Here is a 26,282-nt window from a genome sequence, read left to right as displayed (position 1 = left end):
GGGAAGCAGTGCGACTGTAATGCGCCCAAAGAGCCCCCTGCCAACCCCGGCAGAGAGCACTAATCTATCCATACCACACTGCCCTAACGTCTGTGGGGGGGGGGGAAGAACAGCCCCCCCCCCCCGAGAAAGAAGACCAGACTGTGATGCGTTACGGAAACAACAAAAACAATTAAGTTTGGTTGCGATACAACATGGTGGAATGTGGTGCTGGGCTGGTTATGGACTAGCCCGCAGCTCATTCTGCAGTGCTGCTTATTTTTAAGGGGCGGGCCGCCCCTCTCGCCCAGTCGGGGGTCCCCTCTGTTCGCTCAACGACTAAAATTCAGCTGAGTTGCCAAGGACAATAAAGCTGTCACCTTGGATTGTGGAACGAGGGGGGGAGAGAGGGAGAGAGAGAGAGAGAGAGAGAGAGAGAGAGAGAGAGAGAGAGAGAGAGAGAGAGAGAGATGGGTCTCTATGGGTCCTCTACTTTCATGGTGAAAACAAACAATATGCAAAAAAAAAAAAAAAGAATCAATGGGAAACCACAACAACAACGGTCTGTCTTCTAGCGCGCGCTGCCTTCTATAGAAACCACGAGACAACTCCCAGTAGGAAAACACATAGAACAGGTGGATACACATACGACGGAGGCCTTTGATGTTGAAACAGCCTTTGGGTTTGTGAGAGAGACCTATGGATATGGCTTTAGCAAAGACATTTCCAAAGGAGTCTAAACTCAATCGTTCAATCAAAATGACAATGTCCTTTTTTTGCCTATTAATAACTATCGAGAAACATATTTTGTCTGGGGGGCGGGAAGGGTCACCACAATACTCACACACACAGACACACACACACACACACACACACACACACACACACACACACACACACACACACACACACACACACACACACACACACACACACACACACACACACACACACACACACACACACACACACCACGCTACCACGTGAAAGAACCGACCTACAACCCCCCCACCTCCATTTCTGTTCATTTATTTTTCAATGGGGTCAGCCGGTGGAAAGAGGCTTAGAGGCGGAGGACCTGTTAGCGAAGGTTTACACCAAGTGAGCTCCTTCAAGCAAGGGGGAACCTGAACACACAATGCTGCCATTCTGAGGCGATAAGTTCTGTGCACGCTTTTATTTTGGCTGAGGTTTCTGTATTGTTTGAAATGAGGGCCCTAGCAAGGCGGGGAGGGATGCCTCTGCTTTAATAGTACCCCCCAGCGTGGTACTTCATGTGTTTTCAGATAACCTAATGCCCTCCTGCATTGAACGTATATTAAAGGTCCCATGACATGCTATTTTATGTATTCTTTAATATAGGTATTAGTGGGCAACCAACACAGTAGTATTCAAAGACGTTCCCGAAATTCAGCCGTGGTGCAGACAGAGTTACAGCCACTCCGAGCCAGTCGCACATTGAGCTTCCCCCAAATGCGCCGTTTCGGTGTCTGTAGCTATAATGCAAATGAGGAGGAGCGAGGCGGGTCAAGGAGGAGGGTGGGGGTGTGGCCCTGAGCAGCTTGCAGACACGGTACCATGAGCTCTGCTTACAGTGGATGTATCGCAATGGCGAGGCGCACACAGCCTTTAGCCGTGTTCTGTAAATATTCTAGAACACACGGGAGTCCTGGAGCTCTATATCTAAATATTATCATATAGCCTACATAGATATCTATATCATATAATATATATTATCACAGCCAAAAGCTGTGTGAGCCGATATTATAAATCTCAAACGACCGCGTTGGGTTCTCCGACGTTCCTGGTTCTTCCGCGTCCACATCAATGTGAAGTAGACTGAACCGCGACAAGGAGGAGAATGGGATTGTTGCCGGGCAGCGCTTAGGCACCTCCGCCTCCTGCAGCGCCGAGGCGGTGGTCCCTCGGCAGCGGGAAGCGGGGCTCAAGCAGGAGATATTCGCCGCCAACAATCCCTTTCTCCTCCAGGTCGTGGTTCATGTTCTTGAGGGAGTCAAAGCCAAAGTTCCTTCCGCCCAATTCATTCTCGACCTTGGCTGAGATAGATAACCCCCACTACGAGTCTCGTTGTAGAAATACCAGAGACGAGAGTCCGATGTGTTATGCGCCATAACACCAAAAGCAGAACGGTTATCCAAATAACAAGGAAGTGTACAACACTTGCGTTACAGTCCTGGAGCACTATATCTAAATAATATCATATAATACATAGATATCTATATCATATAATACATATTATCAGGGCCAAAAGCTGTGTGCGCCTCCAGACGATATTACGAATCACAAACGACTTTGTCGGGTTCTGCGACGTCTCTGGTTCTTCCACTTTCACCTCAATCTGAAGTAGACTGGACCGCGCGCTGCCTGCTGCCGGCTGCCCGCTGCCGGGCGGTGGTGCTTCGCGGCGATGGTGTCTCGCGGCAACCGGCGGCATGACGCAGTTCATGTACTTCAGCGAGTCAAAGCCAAAGTTCCTTTCCCCCCAATTCCTTCTCAACCATGGTTCAGATAACCCCTACTACAGTCTCGTTGTGGAAATACAAGAGATGTCAAAGAACCGACAAGAAACACTTGCGTTACAGTGTGTGTATTCACACACATACATGTGGCGCTCGCAGTCGTGTCTCATTGGCGGGCCAACGTCTCTGGGCGGGCCAGGCAGAGTAAGGGGAGGAGCTTAGATGCTCTGTGACGACATACCTAAAGACATTCCAAATCAGCGCACTTGAGCCTCCGTTTTTCAAAGGCGAGCAGAACAGCTAGTGCTCGTTTTAGACCAAACGCAAGTTTTAGCCACTGGGGGACCATAGGCAGGCTAGGGGAACTCATATGTATGTTAGAAAACCTCATACAGTGAGATTTTCATGTCATGGGACCTTTAAAGTGTTGGAAGGTGGTTGAGGTGACAGCCATGTTTGTTTATTCCAATTGTTAACCAATGGGTACTGTTTATGAAGGTGCCTCAATTGCACTCCTTTGTACAGTTCTTGTACGAAACTGACCAACACAGTTCTCTGACCAACGCAGTACTCTGGCCAATGCAGTACTCTGACCAGCACAGTGGTCTGAAACAGCCTGCAAACAATCACATGTCATCATAGTCAACAAAAAGTATTTAGACTAACCCTAACCCTAACGCCTAGTGATGCAAGAAACAACAAAAGCTGATTGCTTAAAAAGGGAAGTTTCTCCAACCGCACCACACCTGCCAAATCTTCAAACTGTCTACACCAACTGCTGTAATCACATGACCCCCAGTGAAACAGGGCAGAATGAATCCCCTTTTAGCCGATCCGATGTATCGAGAAAACAACCGCCAAAGACAATGTTCCCATGGTGCATACTTTATAGTCTTTTTCCACACGCTAAGCATCTTGACCGCGGCTACGCTGTCATAACATGCACTGTCCATTGTTTGAACTCTGCGTTTTTCTCTCTGGATGGGTGGGACTTTATTTGCCCGTGGGCCAGTTCAGAGTCAAATGTTTCACTTGACCTGTGAGGCCTCTGAATGTGTAGTCCCGCCCGTGTGAATGGAGTAGGGAAAAACATAATAACCAAAAAATGATAAAGCATTACATTAAAAATACGATGTGTTTCATGTAACTGTTCCTGTCATTTTCTCTTTCCTAAAGAAACACCTTTTCTACCTCCTCACTTAAAGTAAAAAAAAAATCTTGGCCACTAAAACAGTCAATTGAATCTGAGGATATAGTACAAAAGCCATTGCACAAAACAAATACTGAGAGGCACGCTGTTAAAGGCAATACAACCATGCTCAAGTTTCACCCCGCTATTAAAGTGGAAATCTCAATGTTTAAGATGTCTTTAAGTGTTCACATCACACTGTTTAATGCTTTTAAATACCTTAAAATCACAGTTTTTCCTCAATTGAATTTGCAGAACGAATGTTTGATAAACTAACATACATGTGTCCGCAAAGAGATTCCAGAAGGTGAGATAATAGACACATTTAATAATTTTAGACTAATTTTGTTTGAAAGATGAATAGTTGTTAGAGGAGGATACTTTTGATATCAGTCTTTAAATAAACAAAATAAGTAACGTTGACCTTTGTATTCCATCGATTCTGGAGACAAATTAACCCAAAATTAAATGAAAACCTTACAGGAGGGGGGTGGGGGGGGGCTGAGAGGTATAGAGACAACATGTCGTTTGGGTTATCAAGTTGTAAGAGTTGGGTTCGACCACACCTAAAGAAGGCCCAACAGTGGATTCCAGCACCCTGGGGCAGCCAGCATCCTATACACACAAACTCTCCGCAAGTCCAACGGTTCTGGGTCACTGCCAACTCCACCAACTTTTTCAGCGATACTACTTATAATATCGACATTTCACCAAACTGGCTTCAGGTTTTTGCAATGCTGAACCCAAACCCTACATCGCTGCCATACTAAAATGACGCACTATGGGTCATAATGGCTGCTAAACAACACTCAAAACTTAAATGAACTAAACACCTACACTTTGATATTTACTAGGATCTAAAAGTCTGCTTAAAATGATCATGTGCGAAACTAACTAGTGCACCTCTAACATTTCGTTGTCGAAGCTTCCAGGACTGAAGAGAGCGATGTAGTCGTCGCACCTTTGTTGACCTTCCTGGTCAATAAAGTTCATTTTATGGCAGACAGAACACTGGCCATGTCCGTACTGGAATAGCTTCCGCTTTAATATATCGATATATATGTCGAACATCCAATTACTGAATGAATATGTAAAGCTTAACAACACTTTGCCTTAAAAGTTGATATTCGTCCATAATGAACCAAAACAAAAAAAAACATCAGTTAAATGTGTGAAGATGCAAATGCATTGATTCAACATTATGTCCAGAACAGGATATGATCTAACCTACTGTGGTATTACAGCATGATAGTCGACTGTACTACATAGGCCTACAACAGCAAAACCTTGAAAAGGAAGATGACCACACTGCAACCACACCATGTGAAGTTGTCATAACAAAGCCATTGACAGGCTGTGTTGTCTTGGTTGATGTCAAGTTGTCATAACAAAGCCATTGTGTTGCCTTCGGTCATTTCAAGTAGTAACAAATACATCGCAAGCAATGTAAACTTTTCAAAACTCAACAGTTGACTGAATAAGATTTAATGACAATGGTAATAAACGTTCATAACGACTTCTTCACCTTCATCAGAGGTATCGTGTCATGGCTATGACATGTCATGTCAGTCCTATTCACACCCTTTTAATCACGATGAGATTGTGTCATTCACTGTCATTTTACCCCTTTTCATGACATCTTGAGCTGCAAATTAAAGTATGGCCACTCTTCCTGTAAGGAAGGCAAAAGTTTTACCATCAACGTTAAGAAATCTGTGGTTTCCGAGACTTAAATGGAAAGGAACCTGGTTGACCCTGAATGACCAGCTGCCCTTTGCTGATAACATTGCTGCGACAGCTGGCTCCTGCAGAATCATGCCCCACAACATCAGGAGGATACGTCCTTTCCTCACCCAAAAGGCCACCCAAGTTTTGGTCCAGGCTCTGGTCACCCTCCCTCTAGAGTAGACTACTGCAGCTCCCTTCTGGCTGGTCCGTCTGCATGCGCCACGCGTCCCCTGTAGCTCCTCCAGAATGCAGCAGCCCAGCTGGGCTCTTCAACCTACCCAAGTTCTCCCACACTACACCACTCCTCCGCACCCTGCACCCGTGGCTGCTCGCATCGGATTAAATCCACTGGTATTTGACTACCGTGCTGTGAACGGCTCCTTCCCATTCTACATCCAGGACTAGTCAACCCATACATCCCGACTAATTCCTGATTGTTGCTGTCCTGGCTCCACAACATTGAAACGAGCATTGGACACAGCAGAAACGACACATATTTCGTTGTAGAATGAAAACTAATCTGTTCAGACGGCAGACTACCTCTTGTTTCTATAGTGCAGCACTTGAGGCAGTTTGCTTATTTTATTAATTTGATGTACTAAATCGCATGCTTTTTGCAATTCATGGGTTTTATTGTCATGGTTCAATGCATTTAGTCGCTTTGGAAAAAGGTAAATAAGTCTTAATTCAATGTAAAGAAATATACTGTAATGGAATGCCATGCAAAGGCGTGTACTCTAATCACACACACCCGCAGCGTTGTTGAAAGTGTCGAACTCCAAACACACTCTCACCACTAACACACAATGAACAGAGCTGCAGGACCTTACAACTTTAGATTGCAAACTCGTCATTTAGTTTAAACCTGCTGTCAGATGCCCGGTCTAGTTAAGAAGGACAGTAGGCTAGATATAATTAAAAGCAATGCATGCATTCAAACACTGTTCAACACCACTTCAATGATAATGCAATAAATTGCATATTCTACAAAATACTAAACAATTACGAGCCCATTCATTATGCGTTTTTTGTTGAGGGAATCCGGAACGACTTTCGTCTCTTCTTCAATAAGCACTTTATTGTAATCATGATACCCGATTTAACCTGTCAATGGGTGGCCTGGGTTAACAAAATAAGCCTTCCAAGTACAACAACACTACCACACCATGCATCGAAAGTAGTTTCAATTAGCGGACTAACGTAAGGTCCCACAAATAGCAATACTTATTTCAAGATTGCGGTGTGCCCCACTTGTTGATCTAAAGAATCACGTTTTGGCTAGTATGGATTTATCTATCACGCTTCCGGATTTGACCTGAACATTGTTGATCTATGATTTATTTTAGTAGGCCATAAAGAACTTACCCCTTTCAAACGGTTGTGGATGATGTTCCTGAAGACGTGAGAGAGCGTTAACCCAATCCCGATGACCAGCATGCTGGCGCAGGCGATCCCCACCACGTAGAGAGCACAGGACCTCCGCGTCATGCTGATGGATCTGGAGACAGAGAAAAGAGGTTCAAGTCTTGTAGTCGTCTTGTATTTCTTCTTTTTTACCAACATTAAGAGGAAAATGTATGTTAATGCGTTTTTTGTTCATCCATTAACCAGCAATGGGGGCGAAATACGTTATTTTTCCAAGATAGTGGGATCCCCCGTTTACCGTTATACGCAAGTTAAGCAATACCGCAACAAAAGTTGTAAAAAGAGCCTCTATATCCCCGTTGATTATGCGCTCCAAAAGTGGTTGGTTTTTTATTTTTTTGTATCATCCAACGCCTTCCATGTGCAAATAAAGCCACCCTTTGGTCGGTTTTGTTACCCACCTTGTAGTTAATAATAAACTGAAGAACTACTAGCAAAGAGCCACGCGGTTGCCGAGAGAGACTTGAGGGTCTTGGACTATAGTCTGAAGCTATATGGAGCGGCTCGCCCTCAGCACACGCCCCCCACGCGGGAGAGTGTCACGCAAAAGTTGATTGGTCACCCCTTCATCACCAGTTAAGGACAAGACCCACATGGGAGACGGTACAGTAGTAGTGCAGCACGGCCCTGTAGTCCAGGGTTTAGAATTGTTTTAGCTTTACGGTTTGTTTTAGAAGCCTATGCATTTTACAGCCAGGCGATTGAACTCCACTTTGATTTTGAGTGCACAAACCCAAAAAATGTTACGTTGAACTTGATCAACATGGAGCTTTTACTTGGAAAACAATTTTGCAGAACACGTGTTGCATCGAAAGATTATGTAATGGTAGCCTACTTTGGGGTAAGCTGATAGCCTGTTTCATATCAACAATTCTTAGCTGACCATGTAAACTAGCAGAGCATGTGCAACTAAGCTGATAAAAGAGGAAAGGTAATCACGATTAAAAGCTCCACCGCCACTTCGTCAACAGAAACTATTACGAATCGTGTGAATAGGGGGTTTATAAGACAGCAGATGACGAAAACGTTCATGATCTTTCAATATCCAATGAAAAACAATAGAATAAAACGTACACATGTTGGCACTAAAGCCTTTTTGGGCTAAATGCGTACACGTCCTGCTTGTCTGCAATATCGTTCTGTAAGTAGATGTGTGCATGTTTGTCCAAATGTATATTTATTTGCATGTTGTTCTGTGTGTATATTTGTCTGCATTTGTTTGTCGAATTGTACATTTATTTGCAATGTTGCTCTATTTATCCATACAGTTTTTACTGTTTTCCACAACAAGGTGTCCTGTTCCAATCTTTAAACTGTTCTATTTTTCTTTTGCATTGATTAAATTTAGCCAGGGACTAAAATAGCCTTTTGGCTATTTCAGGCATTTTTATACAACGTATATAATTGTATGTTTATAATAATTTGCACTGGGCCTTCTTTCAAATAAACGTAACTAAACTTAACTTCTGCTGCCTCTAACTTCACCAAGTGACAACTCCTCCTATTGCTTAACTCGACCTTTGCAAGTTGTGCAACTGCTACTGTTTGTCTCACATATTTAAACAGCCTTTGCTCAACTATAAAGATTTAGAAATCAAATTTGGGACATTGTACAGTTTATTTCTAGGATATGGTAGGCGGTGGGGGGAGTGTGGGGGGTGATGACTTTGAACTGGAATTTGGAGTCCCTGTCTGGGGACGGCCATCAGCTATCAGCCTTTCCTGATTTGATAGTGAAGAATTCCGGCCCTGGGCTCCACTGTCTCTGGACTTTGTTACTGGAATCCATGCCCCTGAGGTGACCGCCACCATGTTTACAATCGTCCTCCTCCTTTCCCAAAGGCCTTTGAGTTCAAAGTCTCCCTAAACAATCAGTAATACTCACTATGATGATGGACATCATCTTCCTCAGCTCAGGACCTCCATCAGTCTCAACTCTGATGTTCACCCGCAGACCGACAGTTTCGGACGACCAATCAGGACTTGGACATGTTGTCTCAGTTCTCCCAAACCAATTAAACCAGTTTGCTGATCATTAAGCCCTGGGTGGAGCAACAATGATTGATTGCCCAAATCTGCTTCTGTTCTCTCGCAATTACAATGCCTCCAGGGTCTTCAGCCTCCTCTCTTTGAAGACCAAGAAGTAGAGGGGATAGCGGTCTCTAACATAGAACTCAGTCACCCTTACTATTAAATGTTGTTCATCCCATTTCCTGTATCAGTCACACCACCACTGGACTCCAACATGAGAGAAGGCTGTAAACTAAACATTATATCTTCCCATTTGGAGTGAGTCCATACAGTTCTTACACTGGATAAGAGCTCCTTTCCAACACTGGCTGGCTAGCAGTGGGTTTGCCAAACCCCACCAAAAAAATTAGGGTCCTCCTCACTTCCGACTTCCAATGCGTTTGCAGCTGGTCACTGATATTTCTTCAGCCGTCCTGCTCCTTTGGCCCATCCCACTTGCAAGGGTTAATTAATGGATGTCCAGCGCCTGAGCACAGGGTGGCAGGGTTCCGGTCGACTGAAAGGGCTCATGGTTCTAGAGGAGATACACTAGGTCGTGGCCGGGAGAATGCTTCCAAGGCCCAAAACCAGTGGAGCTCCTGGGGCTATTTGTGTTGCGGTGCTATCGGGGGAACCCAGGCTTCTTTCATCCTCCTTCTGTGCAGCATGTTTCTCTCTCTCTCTCTCTCTCTCTCTCTCTCTCTCTCTCTTTCATCCCAGTCGTTTTCTTTTTGTGGCCAGGCGATGTCGTCGGGGTCTTCTCCTCGGGTTTAGGCACAGCTGTTACCCATCTTCTCCACGTCTGTCTATTTATCCTGCTTTGTACTGCACTGCTGCTGCCTCTGTAAGGGTCTCACTTTCAAGCTGCTTCTCCGTCAGCCTTTACCTGTCTCAGTGTCAAGACTCTGGTACGGGGGCTTGTGTTTGATCGGAGCACGCTGGCAATGCACCGTTTGAGGTACTTTGTAAACTGACCCCTTTTCAGCGGTGGATTTTTCAAAGTGATCTAAAAATGTTCTCGCGTAACAGTGGTGACAGAGATATTTGATTCTTTATTCCTTATTTGGTTGTTTCTTCTGTACGTTGTTTCGGGTCAAATAAATCAGCTCTGCATTGCATTGTTTCTCTATTCCATTCCATTATATTGTAGTCTATGCACCATATGAGGTGTGGCAGTAGGATATAGTCTCTTGACCACATTTTGTGAGTGCAACCCCATTATAACATGATGACAACTGGTCCAAGGAATGTCAATGTTGTCCCTGGAAAACGATGAGGTTAGTGTTTCCTTCCCTGTGTTGTATCTCCCTATAGAGGCGGTGTGAGGGGGAGAGTGACAAGGAGGCGCCTGCAGGTAGAAACATTGTTTTTCACCAGTCTACGTATACAAATTCATTTTTCATGGAATCATCTGATTGAATCATATCCTTGTATTTATGTTTGCTTATTTTACTTATCGTATGGTTTGAGTGCATGATGACGGCCGTGTGTCATCCAGGTGGGTGCTACACACTGGTACCGGAGGATGTGTGACATGAATACACATACTCAAATTTACTATTTGTGAATAAAAGTGTTATAAAAATGCAATTAACTATTATTATTATTATTATTATTATTAATATTATTATTATTATTATGGTGTATATTTAGAATGCTTATTCTGAGGTTCCCCAGCATTGGGAATGAATTAATGTCTTTCCTTTGTTATGAGTTATTACTGGAGAAGAATGAGGCATTAAGCTGAGTATGCATAAAACATCTGGCCAGGAGTAATGGAAAAATAAATGTTTGCATTTCTAGGTGCGTCCACTTCCTAAGGACCACAGGGGACTTCTACGCTTGTCGACAAAACCCATGAAAAGAAGAGATTAGGCCGATATCAACAGTGTGTTCACGAGGAGGAAGTGTCCTCAGCCGCCCCGTCAAAAAAACGAAATTTAGTACACTTACTACATTTGAATGGAAAATTATTAGATTAGTTGATTATTGGAATTGATTTATTTCAACAGCTCTCTTTAGGGAGGCTGATCAAAATGTGAGTGTGGTTATTAATCTATTATTTTAAACTGTACTGTTGAAAATAGCTCAACAGTGTTTTGAGCTGTTTTAGGGAAAGGTTGAAGACTCAAAGACTTAAACTCGAAAAAATATTGACCCCATTGTTGTTTTTCCATTTTTACCCTCTGTATTTACATGGCCTGGACTCTACAGCTGCCGACCTACAGGGCCTATCTTTTGCATACTGCTGTTTTGAATAAATAATCAACACAGCGCCTTAAATAAACAGCAGTTGTGCATTGTAATAAAAAAAACACGCCCTAATAAAACGACTAAAACAAACATAAGAATTTTTTAATGTGCTCCCCAAATGCATCTGAGCTAGACAGATTTTGTAGCTGGATTTCTGCCTTTTCACTGTTTTCCCACTTGTCCCCATTGTTTTACAAGACCGCTCAGTTGGATCTCACCAATCCATCGTCCAGTTCGGAGCTCTTGTACCGGCATGTTTCCTGCAGGTTATTCCCATGAACATGGTCTCTGGTGCTGCTTTGACTTTAATATATGGGGCTGGGTTCCCTCGCAAACTGCAGGGTCATATTCAAGAGGACTCAAACAACGAAGCCTTGTTATACGAGAACACAATACAAGGCTGTGCTGAGGGCTGAGGGCGATCTAACAATGTTTTCACGGGGAAAGGAGTCCCTGGGTGCACTACTTGAAAGCCAGCTCCACCGCCGAGTGTTGTGTTCCTCTGTGTTCTGGATGGATGATAGCCCAGGGTCTATCATCACACATCTGATTTAATGCTATAGGGGATATAGCCAATGAAGAATAACTTATATCGGGACCCTTCTTGGCAGCAAAGTATTTGATTACATTTTAGAGCATGATCATGGGACGATACATGCAGCAATTCTCCAAGCATGTATTCAATAAGACAATGGATATACATGACTCTTATAGGATAACTCTCACATGATCGGCAGTAACAACAAAAGGAAACAAAGTAGAGGTGGAGTGACATGCCTGTAGCCAGCTATGAGTTCAGCGAGGTCCTGACCTCTGTCATTTTTGTACGTATAGAATCATGCGGTTGAGAACTTATCCGAGATGAGTGCATGCTTGATTCAGGCTAGACCTGTTGCCCTGTGAGTCTGGTGGGGTATGGCATACAGACCTTCTGTTATTGTGGCTATAATATATGATTACCGCAGGCTTTTATTTTGGCGCTGGAATGGTAGGGTCCTAGAACTCCACACCCATCTGCAGCGTATTAGTGGGCAGAGGGGAAAGAATGCACAGCTGTAAATGATGAGACAGTAGCTGACATCTCGTTGGGTCATTTGAGGACCCTCAAATGTTTTTATCTCGTATTTCGATACTAGTGTTGAATTGTACACTGGCCTCTAAATACAAAAAAGCTGGAGATGGTGAAAATGGTGCATTGTGTGATGACACAAATTACCCCATTCTGTATCTCTTCCTTATCCAAATCCGTTGAGAGGAGCCTGACGATAAAGTGTATGACCTTGTATGTGTTGTGTTACCTCACGTTTTACCTCCAACCCAGTCCACTAAGAGAGGCTCAGTGAGCATGTGGTATTCTGATCATGCACTACTAATAGTGTGTCAGAGAGTCACGGGTCACAGGCTGTGATTGGCTCGGACAAGGCTCCGGGAATGACAAGCAGCTGTGGCCATTTCTGCCGGACACAGCAATCAATCAATCAATCAGGTCAACCTCCCACCTGACCTTTTGGAATCTCCTTTAGATGTTTGAATTTCACGCCAGTAAATTCAAATGCAAGGAGGTCTATTTTATGAAACAACAGCTGCACTACACCGTGGAAACGTTGCCTCTACTGAGAACAAAATCATAAGCATGTATGTCTTTGTTTTATGCTTATAATGTTTCACATTTTGAGCATGTAAAATTGAATACAATTTACTGTCCATTGCTCTTTATATTTACAGAAAAATATCTAAACGTAAAGCATAAAAAAATCGAATAAACAAATGCTTATAACTTACTTCATCCTTGTAAAGCCAACACATTGTAGTGCAATGCAACTGTAGAGCCCATTGATATAAATAGACCTCTGTGCACTTTACGAAACAAAATAAGAAATAAAGACCATGAAATTGGATATGTACTGTTTCTTCTATCTTTCAATATGTGATATACTTAAAATGAAAACATTTTGAAAACATACATTGTTTTACGAGTCTGTGAAGTCTTTGAATGTAGAAAAAAAAACATGCATTACTCAACTACTTCCAATAGGGGGAGGCATTGACATGTTCTCTCCACACGGCGGAGGCGTGAACATTGTGTTGCTGAAGACAAGAATGACATTGTAGACGATGATACGTTTTGAACTAATTAAATTAGACAATGTGATACCACTAGTGTTGGCAATATCAATTATTAGTTATAGTCTTATTATAGAGCATTATTTAAAGCAAGAGGTGAATATATGATTTAGTTTGTCTTTGTTTATTTTCTGTCTTTTTATGTTGTAGCACTGCTCATTATCACTGGTGTCCCTTTAAATGTAAATCCAATGCCATTCTACAGCCACTGTATTAAGGAGCTTCCACAGCCTCAATGTTTGCCCCCAGTGGGGACAATATCCCAATCAACCAACTGATCCATGAAGGCCCTGTAACCGAGGCAACAAGGCCATTCACAATTGGTTAAAATGGACGGGTGGATGGGTTTGAGTTGAGATGGTTGAATAAGGATGTCTTTATTTGTCGTTTAATTATAGCTCATGCAAAAAGACTGCTCATAGGACCATGGTGTTGTCAGATCCAAGATTCCTGTGTGTGTGTGTGTGTGTGTGTGTGTGTGTGTGTGTGTGTGTGTGTGTGTGTGTGTGTGTGTGTGTGTGTGTGTGTGTGTGTGTGTGTGTGGGTGTGTCCGAGTGAGTGAGTGAGTGAGTGAGTGAGTGAGTGAGTGAGTGAGTGAGTGAGTGAGTGAGTGAGTGAGTGAGTGAGTGAGTGAGTCAGTGAGTGAGTGGGTCAGTGAGTCAGTGAGTGAGTGAGTGAGTGAGTGAGTGAGTCAGTGAGTGAGTGGGTGAGTGAGTGTCTGTGTGATAACCATAGCTGTACCTGTCCAGTGTTCACAGTGGATTTAAAAATTGAATTACCCCAAAAACACTGTTTGAAGAACGCTGTGCGATGAAGATGAAAGTGTGTGGCCAAGAGCTGTGAGTGTGTGTTTGTGTGTACGTGCAGTAGTTGCTACTACCTGGGCAATTCTTTGAAGCTGGTCCAAAAGTTTAAGGAACATAGTTATCTTGTCTTGGCAGATTGAGGGTTGACTCGATGCGAATAAGAATAAGCAATTATAAATTCACTGTGCTCTCACTTTACTGTATTTATTTTTATTTTTAATTTCACCCTGCCTCCCTGTCTCAGACATTTAATATCAGTTGGCATTTCCAAAATGATAATTTCAGAAACCTACTGTCAAACTGACATGTAATATAAAAAGGACATGTCCTCATGCACGTCTGTCTCACAGACTCAATATGCAAAGTGGCCTTGAAAATGTAATACAGAGGCCAACTATCCTACTAGAGACTGTCTTTAGGATCTAACTATCACATTCTATCTTTAGGATCTAACTATCATACTAGATGTTAACTTACATACAAAAGACTAGCTAACGTACTAGAGTAACCAACACACTAGGCTAATTAACATACTAGAGGCTAACTAACTTACATACTTGAGGCTTTACTTCAAATCACCAGTCTTTATCTCCAAAGTTGAATACCTTCATAGAACTACATATCGGACATTTGTGCATTCTAAATATGTAGGGCTACAAGTTAATGTTTTTTTTTTTTTTTTAAGTCATTCTTCTTTTGTTTTTTGGTACTTTCTTGTCTTTCAAAAATTGTTGCGGGACCTACAATATATACTCAGATACCCAGAAAGCACTGCTTTGCTCTGACGTCACAAGGGAAGTGGCGTCTGATGTTCAAAATAAAGAATCGCATGCCCTGCTGATCCGTAGCTGCAGTTCGCAAGTGTCATATTCGAGCTGACATCTCCTTAAAGGTAAACAATGGTTAAGTTCATAAACATGTCTACAGTTGGCAATTCATGTAGACATGGTGCATATATGCTGAATGCTACACGCTAGATGCAAACTTATGTGTAATAACAAAACAAAGTGCTGTATTGAGGAGCTCAGCCATTGAGTCGATTGCATTGTTGTCAAATAGTCAACACGGTTGCTAATTTCTAATGAGTTTAACATTAACAAAGGCCTAAGAACATATGTTGGTACGTGTATTGGCGTTTCAATAGTGTTATATAACAATAAGGAACGATCTTGGACAGCAACTTATTCGGCTTGTATGGAGACCACCTTTGGACCCTGTTGTAAAATTCTGACACCTTGACTAGCCCGGTTACATATTAGACTCATACTAGGTAGGCTACTGGGTCAAACAGTGATCCATTGAAATGAGTGATTTAGAATAAATACATGGTCGACCTTCCTTGTCTCAGCCAAATGCACACATTACTTTGTTTATCCAGATAAAAAAAATATATATATATATATATATATAAATGAAAAAGCTTTGCATTCTACCAAACTGTTTTAAGTTGGAAGTCGTGATATTATTATGGCTTCTTAAAACAGGCAAAGACATGATATCTCATCTTCCTAACCTGTTGTCATTGTATTTTCCCCAGGCGTTGTTTGTGTTATCAGCGCTTCCAATGGCACTGGCTGGTATTCGTGTCATTGAACTGGCTGGCCTGGCGCCCGCGCCATTCTGCGGCATGATCCTGGCAGACTTTGGCGCCAGCGTGATTCGTGTGGACCGGACGAAGGCTGCCATGGCGCTGGACACCCAGGCGCGAGGAAAGCGCTCGGTGGCCCTCAACCTAAAGACACCGGAGGGCGTTGGCATCCTCAAGAAGCTGTGTGTGCAATCAGATATTGTTCTGGAGCCCTATCGTAAAGGTAGGCTCCGATCGGTCTGGAATTGGAAAGTTAAGGTGCGAGTGTAATTAGCCTTTACAAGCTGTTTTGAAAATCTACCTCTTCTGACAACACAAGTGGGCGTGTCCACCTAGATGTGTGCTGGATAGATGAATAACGTTTTCTACAGTCCACTGGGTAGGCTGGCAGACTGATCTATCTAGCACAAATCTAGGTGGACACGCCCACTACGGATGTCAGAAGAGGCAGATTTTCAACACGTTTTGTTTTTTGACGGCTATCACACTTACACCTGGTGGGATAATATGTTTACCTTTAATTGTTAGGTTAACCTCACAATTGTTAGTGCTTGGCACTTGGTTCTGTGAACATCCTTACTGTACCGACAGCAATATATTGTTTCACAAAGGTACTTATTCTAAGTCGCTTTCGGATAAATGCATCTGCTAAATGCCCTAAGTCTAAGTGTAAACATAAATTCCATTCAGTATATTGGATTGTTCAATTCGGTATATTGGAAAAATGTAAATTTCGGTTCAGTTCAGTATAATGGAATGTTAAATTTGGTTTCGGAAAGTTTGGTTGGTTATCGGAATGTTCAGCATCATTAGTAGGCAAATATCCTTGCCGAATGCATTGGTGTTAAATCATGCATGAAGGAAATTGTCCCACTGTATCTGACTTTGATCTCTCATTACCCTTTAGATGCTCTACCCTTCAGCCTGTTTGAAAGAAGTAGAATAATTTATGTCTTCCATTTTTGATAGGAATGTCAGTTCCCAGTTGTGTCTGATTAGCGACTCTATTCAGCCGTCCCAAATCCAGACTCTATACTCTTAATATGATATAGCAGTTTTACTATTGACTTAATAAAGGGATACATTTATGATTTTAATTCAAACCAAATTCCAGGTGTAATGGAGAAACTGGGCCTTGGTCCGGAGAAACTGTTGAAAGAGAATCCGGGTCTTATCTACGCTCGGCTTACTGGCTACGGACAGAGTGGGCCATACGCTACGGCGGCGGGACACGATATAAACTACCTCGCCATGTCCGGTAATGGCTTTGAGTTTATATTGAAATCCATACATGCATTAGTTTAAAGGGGACATTTTATACCACCGCCGTTTTGTAAAATCGGCCTCTTCTGACATCATAGGTGGGCATGTCTAGGTGTGGACACAACCACTTGCGAAGCAAAACGTCTTGTAATGGATAATCACACTCACAACTGGTGGTATAATGTGTAACCTTTAAAGGGGACCTATTATGCTTTTCCGACTTTTATGACCTATAAACGTTGTTATAATGATTGATAGTCATGTTTAACCATACTAAAGTGTCAAATAATGACGTACATGCATTTCAACGTATTCCCTGCTGACAGTCTGGGGTGGCTGTGCAGAGCGCTAAACACTCGGGACAACGTTTGTGATTAATTTACATTTACATTTACATTTACATTCACTTGTTCACATTTCCGGGAAATCATCTACGTAGAGGCACTCCTGCCGCGCCCCCATATGCCTGGTCAAATCTGCCCACGCTTCAAGGAAGGTAACCAATCACAACGGAGTTGGGTTGGCAGGAGGGGGGCGAGGGGGCGGAGAAGGACGAAACCGAGCGTTGACAGAGAATGCTGAAAGCGCCCAGATGAGAGGAAGAGTTTCCCGAAAATCTACATCGTTTTTTTGTGTATGGTTGGTTAAACATGACTATCAATCATTATACCAACGTTTATAGGTCATAAAAGTCGAAAAAGCATAATAGGTCCCCTTTAAGCAAACGCTACCACATGCTGAATTGGGACCACATATAATATTTAGTGTCAAGCCACACGATAATTTGGCAGAATGTTTTGCTGATTGTAATTATTTAAATAAAATAAAATTCATTTTGAAGTGTGTGAAATGTCAAATCAGTTAGTGTTGGCATTAGAACGTCATCTCAAAGGAATGTGCTGATGTAAGCGGTTACATTTAAGTGAATAATATTCACTTGCCCTACTTTGCCTGAAACCATTTCCAATGTTTGTATCTGGGGCTAGGTTTGTAGACAGGACCTGACGTGCTTAAAGAAAATGGTATGATATTGAAATAACAATTCCAAACGACAACGACGTCGACATCATTTCTGTGCTCTCATTCTCTCCCCTCTCAATGTTCCCGCCGAAGGCCTGCTGTCCAGGTTGGGTCGTCACGGAGACAAGCCCTATTCGCCGCTGAACCTGGTGGCGGACTTCGCAGGAGGAGGCCTGACCTGTGCCTTCGGGATAGTCCTAGCCCTGCTGGAGCGCACCCGATCTGGGCAGGGTCAGGTGATCGATGCCAGCATGGTGGGTGCACTACAGACGATGCTGAGTGCTGAGACGTATGTACGTGTCGCTGGTGGTTAGCTGCTCTGGGCTCGGGCCAAGTGATGGAATGCAGTGAGGATCAGTCAGGTCTGCTTGAGGAAGCATGATCGTTTCTGGTGTAGGAGGGTTTGTTCCCTGGCTTTTTTCCTTCCTACAGAGAGGGTCCTACAGCTGTCTGCAATTAGGAGGTGCTTTTTCTTATCTGCTTTTTTATTAGATTATTTTTAATTTCCTTTTTTAACTTCTTTCGTCTTCTTTTTTAATCCTATTAAATGAGGAGACATACGATATCGCTTATATAAATCTCGTGAGGGAAATTCAGGTGTACAGCAGCAAATACTAAGTAAACTAAACTGAAAAGGCAAATCCTGGATAATTATTGACATCAAGGCGAACATGTTTGGCTGCTGATTGTGGTTGGGAGAGTAAGGATAAAGAATATAGTAAAATTGTGTTTATTTATCAGTGTTTCCCCTAGATTTCTTTGTACCAGTGGTGCTGTGAGTTGGTAACCTAGCAACGCTAGGGGGGTCCGGGGCCATGCCCCCCCCCCGGAAGAAAATGTTAAAAAAAATAATCCTTTAAATGGTTACTCCTCTGAGATTTTAAATTACATTTATATAATTTATAAATTAATAATGCCTTATGCATCTCCTCTGAGTCTTTAGTCTCTCTCTCTCTCTCTCTCTCTCTCTCTCTCTCTCTCTCTCTCTCTCTCTCTCTCTCTCTCCCAGGTGGAGGGCGCGGCCTACGTGGGCTCCTTCATATGGAAGTCGCGAGCCATCGGCATGTGGGAGCGCGGCCGGGGGCGGAACATGCTGGACAGCGGCGCTCCCTTCTACGACACGTACCGGACCGCCGACGGGAAGCACGTGGCCGTCGGGGCGATCGAGCCCCAGTTCTACCTGCAGCTGCTCCGCGGTGCGTTGTAGCGTACGGAAACCATCTGTCTTTGTCTATGTCTGTGTCTCTGTCTCTGTCTCTGTCTCTGTCTCTGTCTGTCTCTGTATCTGTATCTCTGTCTCTGTCTCTTCCTCTCTGTCTTTGTTTCTGTCTCTGTCTCTGTCTCTGTCTCTGTCTCTCTGTCTTTGTCTCTGTCTCTGTCTCTGTCTCTGTCTCTCTCTCTGTCTTTGTCTTTGTCTCTGTCTCTGTCTCTGTCTCTGTCTCTCTGTCTTTGTCTCTGTCTCTGTCTCTGTCTCTGTCTCTCTCTATCTCTCTCTGTCATGGTCTCTGTTTTCTGGGAGGTAGGCGTGCATTCATCTCGCCCAGGTGATGGAGGCACAGTCTGACCCTACGTAACCTAAAGGAAGATGTATACAAATAAATGTCACTTTGGATGATAGCTACTACTAAATGTAAAAAATGGCTTGTAATGGCTAATCACACTCACACCTGGTGGTATAATATGTCACCTTTAAAGGTACCATGGCATGCTACTTTATGGATGCTTTAATATAGATATTAGTGGGCCCCAACACGGTATTTGAAGACGTTCCCGAAATTCAGCTGTGGTGCAGAATTACAGCCACTATGAGCCAGTCGCACATTGAGCTTTACCCAAACGCGCCGTTTCGGTGTCTGTAGCTTTAATGCAAATGAGGAGGAGAGGGGCGGGTCAAGGAGGAGGGTGGGGGTGTGGCCCTCTATATCTAAATAATATCATATTACGCATAGATAACTATCATATATATTATCACGGCCAAATGCTGTGCGGCCTCCAGAAGATATTATGGATCACGACTGCGTCGTTTCTCCGACGTCTCTGGTTCTTCCACGTCCACATCAATATGAAGTAGTCTGAACGACGACGTGGAGGAGAAAGGGATTGTTGCCTGCGATTGTTGCCGCCTCGCCGCCTCGGCAGCGGGCAGCGCTTAGGCGAGACCGCCTCCTGCAGCGGGCCGCGGGCAACGCCGAGGCGGTGGTCCCTCGGCAGCGGGCAGCGGGAAGCGGGGCTCAAGCGGGAGACAATCTCGGGCAGCAATCCCTTTTTTCCTGGCTGAGATAACCCCCACCATGAGTCTCGTTGTGGAAACACGAGAGACGAGAGTCCGACGTGTTACGTGCCATAACACCAACAGCAGCACCATCAAAATAAAAAAGTGTAGGCCTACAACACTTGCGTTACAGTCCTGGTCCTGAGCTCTATTATCTAAATAATATAATATAGCCTAATAGGCCTACATATCATATAATACATATTATCATGTGCAAAAGCTTTGTGCGCCTCCAGATGATATTATGAATCACAAACGACTGCGTCGGATTTTCCGACGTCTCTGGTTCTTCCACTTCCACATCAATCTGAAGTAGACTGAACCTGCCCGCTGCCCGCTTCCGGGCGGTGGTAGAAGCAGGCAGCGGGGCTCAACGATGGCTGAGATAACCCCCACTACAGTCTCATTGTGGAAATGCGAGAGGTGTCAGAGAACACCAACAGCAGAACGGCTATCCAAATAGCAAAGAAGTGGACAACACTTGCGTTACAGTGTGTGTAATCACACACAGACACACATGTGGCACTCGCAAGGTCTAAGCTCATTGTCTCATTGGTGGGACAAATTCTCTGGGCGGGCAAGGCAGAGAAAGGGGAGGTAACTTGGCCTCTTATGACGACATATGGGGCCACATTCCAAATCAGCGCGCCTGAGCTTCCATTTTTTCAAAGGCAAGCAGGATATCTAGTGCTCGTTTTACTACAAACGCAAGTTTTAGCCACTGGGGGACCATAGGCAGACTAGGGGAACTCATATTAATGTTAGAAAACCTCATAAAGTGAGATTTTCATGCCATTGGACCTTTGAATGTGTTATTAGGTGGATGCTTTTATCCAAAGAAAACTTGAACAATACCACAAGTGTATACGCTCTCAGCATGGTGTCATATATTGAGGCAAAATAATTCTTGCATAATTTTTACTTTATCTGTTTGTAAAGGTGCTGTTGTTGGTAAGATTAGAGAGTTGCACGATTTTGAAATGACCTAAAAAATGATCCCCTCCCTCTCTGCTTCCTCCTTCCCTACGTGTCGCCACTCCACGAGTTGCATTCGACGCATTGTCATTCCCCGAACCAATCGGGCGAGAGATGCCCTGACATGCTCTGAAATGTGCCAGGAGCGGTTGGAATTCTAAATTGGCTCATACAGAAACACAATAACATACTGTACTCCAAACGCTCAGCCAAAAGGAAGGCAGCCTCTTGAGGCTGGAGACAATTTTAATGAATTACCCAGAAGTACGTGACAGTACTGCTTTCATTTATCTTTAATACAATAACAACACAAACCAAAAGAGGGAGGCGCCGTCAATACAAAACAAATATTCTGCACGCGTTTTCACTCACTAATAACTCAGTAATAACTGACGGATGGTTTTGCCATTTCCAACAAATTGCACTCTAAAATCAAACCTACAGCATCGTAGTCCGCCTAATGTATTAATTGTTGTCATACATGCAGACAAGTGATGAAGTATGGACATTTAAATCGATTTTAATAGTTTGGGGGAAAATGTACGACTTCACCTACAGTGCAGTATATAGTGCTTGATGTAAGCCTGAACTTGCTCATTACATGCCTATCATTCCACGGCACAAAACTTGACAGCTTAGGCGCCAAGTTATTCTATTCCACGAATGGGATCAAGCTCTTTATTTTTTTAGACCAATGCAACTTAAAAGGCAAATGCACACACACACAAGGCTTAATCTTTAAGACTCCTATTAGCTCATATCAATAGCTGTAGTGAGGCTCAATAAGGCACAAGTCAATTTTGAGATGCAATTTAATACCGGGGCAAGCGAGGGATGAAACATTGGGTTGTTTGTTTGTTTGTTGCTGGGTAAGTATGTTTGTGAATACATTTGGGAGTTGTAATAGAATTTAGGGGGGTAATTCAAATCACATTTGTCCTCCTGAATGCCGGAAGACTGCTCTGCTCCCATTCTCATCTGAAAAGTGTGCTGAGGGGCCAACACAACAACATCTTCTAGACATTTGCTAGTTTTACTGTGATTCTGAGAGTCGAATCATCTCTATATATACCCTGTTCCCATTTTGCTCCAACGGTATTTCATGTTTTTTTACATGACTACTAATGTAGGCGTTGTATTGAAGAAATGCTCCTCTTCGTCATATTTTTTGAAAGGCTTGTCTCTGACACCTGACTTCTTCTGAACGTCTTGTTTTCTTCCAGGCTTGGGATTGGACGCCGCAGACCTGCCCCCTCAGATGAGCCCTGACGGTTGGCCGGAGCTCAAGCGTGTGTTCGAGGGTTGTTTCGCCACCAAAACCCAAGCCGAGTGGTCGCAGATCTTCGACGGAACGGATGCCTGCGTCACGCCGGTGTTGTCCTTCGACCAGGTGAGCTCCCACCCCCACAACAAGGAACGGGGGTCTTTCGTCAGGGATCGTGGAGAGGAAGAAAGCCCCCGACCCGCGCCTGTTCTGTCCCGTACCCCCGCAGACCCCTGCCTGGAGCGGGACCCTCGTATCGGGCAACACACCCGCGAGGTTCTGGAGGAGTACGGCTTTAAAAGCCATGATGTGGAACGGTTGCTGGCAGCAGGTGCCATAGAGCATAACGTTCCCGAGGCAAAGCTGTGAGCTCTGTGAAATATAAGTGGCTCCTCAAGCCAACACGACTTTGGGGGAATGAATGTCAGTCACACCAAAGACACACAAATGCAATTATGTAAAGGAGAACGAGGGAGAATGACATCTGGTGCTTTTAACTCACAGCCAATTGGAGCGTTGCCTCTGGGGGCTGAGGATATTTTGTTTTAATTAATTGCTAATTAAGTATGTGACAGTACTTTCATTTATCTTAATACAATGAAAAACAAAAATGTTACTGTATTGTTCACTTATTTCTTTAACTGAAATTTTTTTACCATCGGTAATTTAGGATGTGGGCATTATTATATTTTTTTAGTTGAATCAACATTTTCTGAAATTTAGCTAGTATTTTGGCTGTTGAATAATAGTGCCTTAAAGTACAGGAACATTGCCTGACGTTATATTGTAAATGCTATACATAAATAGGTTTTCAACCAGCAATAAAAATGTATTGACATTTTCTATGTGTTTTTTGTGTGTGTGCAAATGGGGTTGTGAAGACATTCTGCACTTCCCACCATGCTGTGTCATTATATGCAGAAGTCCTATAGGGGCTCTCCTTTGTTATGCCTTTACTCCTATGCTTCAATGCCATTATCAGGGCCCTGCAGAGACCTTTTGAGGGGCAGGAGCTCTGAGGACGCATGGAACAAGATTTCTTAACAAAAAATGTCATCTCTTTATTTTAAATAATGAATTACCCATGTTCAAACAAAATGTATTGGGTAATCATACATAGAAGTAGTATCCATACTATATCAGACGAAATTGTACATAATACTTAATCCACAATTTAACCTAAATGTACTAAACTAAATGTAAAACAAAAAATTAATGAATGAAATCGAGAATCATTTATTTTATTCTCGAATAATTGATTTACACGTTAAATGTTCATGTGTAGTTTTACGAAGCATTTAACATTTAAATGGCCACTCGAAAGAGCACTTTGGACATTGTCTTTATATGCAGAAGTCCATTCAGAGGCAAAGGGCAAGGTGCTCAAGCACCATTTAGCCCCCCCCCCCCCCCCAGCATGTGCCTGGCCATCATGATTGTTTATATGATTTTCTGTTCTTCATGTCCATTCACTCTTGGAGATTGAAAAACCCACCAGCTTTAAATATTCTTTTACCTGTGTTTTTCTTTTTATCTACACTGAAATTCAATTTCTTTCGGCTTTCAGTTTAAGAACTGTGTGGGATTACATTTGTTTGCAACACTACAAGGTATTTCTCATTTTTAAAAGGTCCATATTTTACCGCCAGTGGTGAATTTGATCTCTATTGCTGTAGCCAGCCGGGGATTCCGAATATTTTTACAAATTAGCAAATAAAACGCAGCGTGCTGCATCCATGGAATCAAACTGGATCAACTGAGATTTTCCTCACTTCTACCCAACCTTAAAAGCTTTGTTATTTTTTGAAAAGCCTTCAACGTCAGAGCCGTGCTGAACCAAGGGCTCATCTTGGAGTTGCATTTAAAAGATGGTGATTGCTTGGAGCCCAGAACAATTCCCAGACGATGTCACATGGAATGGAAACGCAGACCACAAGGGGCTGAAGGAACATGGAATAGAAGTCCCTGAGACTCGATTTTCCGGGTATTTTGGGTGGAGGCGTGCATGGCTTCAATATTGTGAATTTGGTCTGCAGTACCCATTTTAAACTTCTATATGTAAGAGAAACAGCTTCAATTAGACGTGGGTGATATATTATACGTTTTAGAGTTGAAATCTTTTCTTGTTATCTATCTCAAATAGATATATAACAATGAGCTATTTGAGCTGCTGTCCAGATGATAGCACTTCAACAGACGGTACCCTTCCTGGGAATTTGTAGCAGAACGTCTATATTCATTTTAAGTCTTAACTTTCTTTCCAAATGTCTCTATTTTTAAGGGTCCCATTTAATTATTTCAAAGCATTTGCCCTTCCCTTCTACATTCATCTGTAAAAACTGTGCGAGAAAGTTCACATAAAGGCTTTAATTTTAATCCTAATAACAGAACACCATTATGCCGCCAAAGCATGACTACATCCACTATTGTAACTGAGCCAATGAACATAACTGCTCTGTCAACACTTTCGTAGGAGCAGATATGCTTTAGACGTGTACTCTGTATTCGCACCAAATCCATAAATACTCACGTTGGACTTTTCATTTGTGTCACGATAATACTTTTGTTAAAATTTTAGAGAAAATAAGTATAGAACACACACACACACACACACACACACACACACACACACACACACACACACACACACATACACACACCATCGTTCGGTGGATTTCTACCAACGCCCAAAAATGACTACAAATCCTCAAGCTGAATTCTAGTTTTGCGAAAAACAACATAAATTTGAATCTCACCAAGAAGGATTTTTGAGTGCTTTAGAATGCAAATAAAACAGTTAAAATAAAATAAAATAACATTAGGATCTCTCTCAGTATCTTGCTCCCCCCCCCTCCCTCTCCTCCTCTCTCTCTCTCTCTCTTTCCTTACATTTTATTCATGGCTTTAACACAGCTTTGTTCCTTCCTCACATTGTGCTCAGTCAGTTGTTGCTAATGAGCTATTAAAGTTCACATGCACACATGTGCACACAAATGCATGCATCAACATACATATGCACGCTCGCACACACACAAAAACACATGCACAAGCACACAAAGCCATAAGGCATGCAGTTATGTGAGGAATGTGTGTTGTGACTTAATCCATCTGACTCTCACAAGGCCTGTCCGTAGACAGGGTCATTCACAGTAAATTTCAGCTGCGCGAACAGACCAAGGCTACAACCATTCACTCAGAAAGTCCCAATGTCTATGGCTTTTCTTTTGTTGAATAATGAACAATTCAATATTTTGCAGAAATAATACATATAAATGGCAAAAGTAATACAAAGGCAAGGCAAGGCAACCTTATTTATGTAGCACTTACATACATACACGAGGCAGACTCAAAGTGATAAAAGCATAAATATAAAGCATAATGATAGCTCTTAATTTATTTTATTTTAACAAACAGGCTCATTCAATCTGGCCCCCTAATCATCCACCTCAAGCTGGTGTGTGGTGAGCGTTCTGGCGCAGATTGGCTGCCGTGCATCACCCAAGTGGGTGCTACATACTGGTGGTGGTTAGTGAGATCCCCTCTTCACTGTAAAGCGTCTTTGAGTGTCTAGAAAAGCGCTTTATAAATAATAATCCATTATTATTATTATTAATTCCCACCCAAAAAGTTGAAGTCAACTAAAAGGTGGTGGAGGTGGACTTAGTGGAGCTGATGGAGTTTGTGATGGTGGTGGAGGGGTGATGGTGAAGGAGGTGATGGTGGTGGAGGGGTGATGGTGAAGGGGGTGATGGTGGTGGTGGTGGTGATGGTTGAGGTGGTGGTGGTGGAGTAGGTGAAGGTGGAGGTGATGATGGTGATCGCCTCAGACTGTGCATCTCCAGTGGGGATCTTCCTCCCTTGATCCTTCACAAGATAAGCGCATCGAGGGGGCCTTTGATGAAGGGA

General features: G+C 43.1%; 2 protein-coding genes across 6 annotated transcripts in view; one reads left to right on the top strand and one right to left on the bottom strand.

The window, feature by feature from the left end:
• Nucleotides 1–7,347, bottom strand: part of LOC132455784 (lysosome membrane protein 2-like) — a 30,435-nt gene extending 23,088 nt beyond the window's left edge. For 2 of the 5 annotated variants that reach the window (XM_060049751.1, XM_060049754.1), the window contains exons 1-2: nt 7,203–7,347; nt 6,742–6,874 (exon numbers count right to left, since the gene is read on the bottom strand). In XM_060049751.1, coding sequence (XP_059905734.1) covers nt 6,742–6,864 — 123 coding nt within the window. In that variant the 5' untranslated portion in view covers nt 6,865–6,874; nt 7,203–7,347. The other 3 variants (XM_060049755.1, XM_060049756.1, XM_060049753.1) reach the window with 2 other exon arrangements.
• A 7,420-nt stretch (nt 7,348–14,767) lies between these two features.
• amacr (alpha-methylacyl-CoA racemase) lies at nt 14,768–23,217 on the top strand. The gene is made up of 6 exons (XM_060049758.1): nt 14,768–14,886; nt 15,532–15,805; nt 16,697–16,840; nt 17,959–18,119; nt 18,875–19,061; nt 22,336–23,217. The coding sequence occupies exons 2-6, from the start codon at nt 15,559–15,561 to the stop codon at nt 22,743–22,745; spliced, it is 1,149 nt and encodes a 382-aa protein (XP_059905741.1). The 5' UTR covers nt 14,768–14,886; nt 15,532–15,558; the 3' UTR covers nt 22,746–23,217.
• Nucleotides 23,218–26,282: the final 3,065 nt, after the last annotated feature.

The sequence above is a fragment of the Gadus macrocephalus genome, chromosome 4 (assembly GCF_031168955.1).
Source record: "Gadus macrocephalus chromosome 4, ASM3116895v1".
NCBI lineage: Eukaryota > Metazoa > Chordata > Actinopteri > Gadiformes > Gadidae > Gadus > Gadus macrocephalus.
This window is presented reverse-complemented; position numbering and strand designations above follow the sequence as displayed.

Coding starts and splice junctions, on each gene's coding strand:
- amacr (XM_060049758.1), top strand. CDS start 15,559: ATGGCACTGGCTGGTATTCGTGTCATTGAACTGGCTGGCCTGGCGCCC. Junction 16,841..17,958: donor AAACTACCTCGCCATGTCCG/GTAATGGCTTTG, acceptor TTCCCGCCGAAG/GCCTGCTGTCCAGGTTGGGT. Junction 19,062..22,335: donor CTACCTGCAGCTGCTCCGCG/GTGCGTTGTAGC, acceptor GTTTTCTTCCAG/GCTTGGGATTGGACGCCGCA.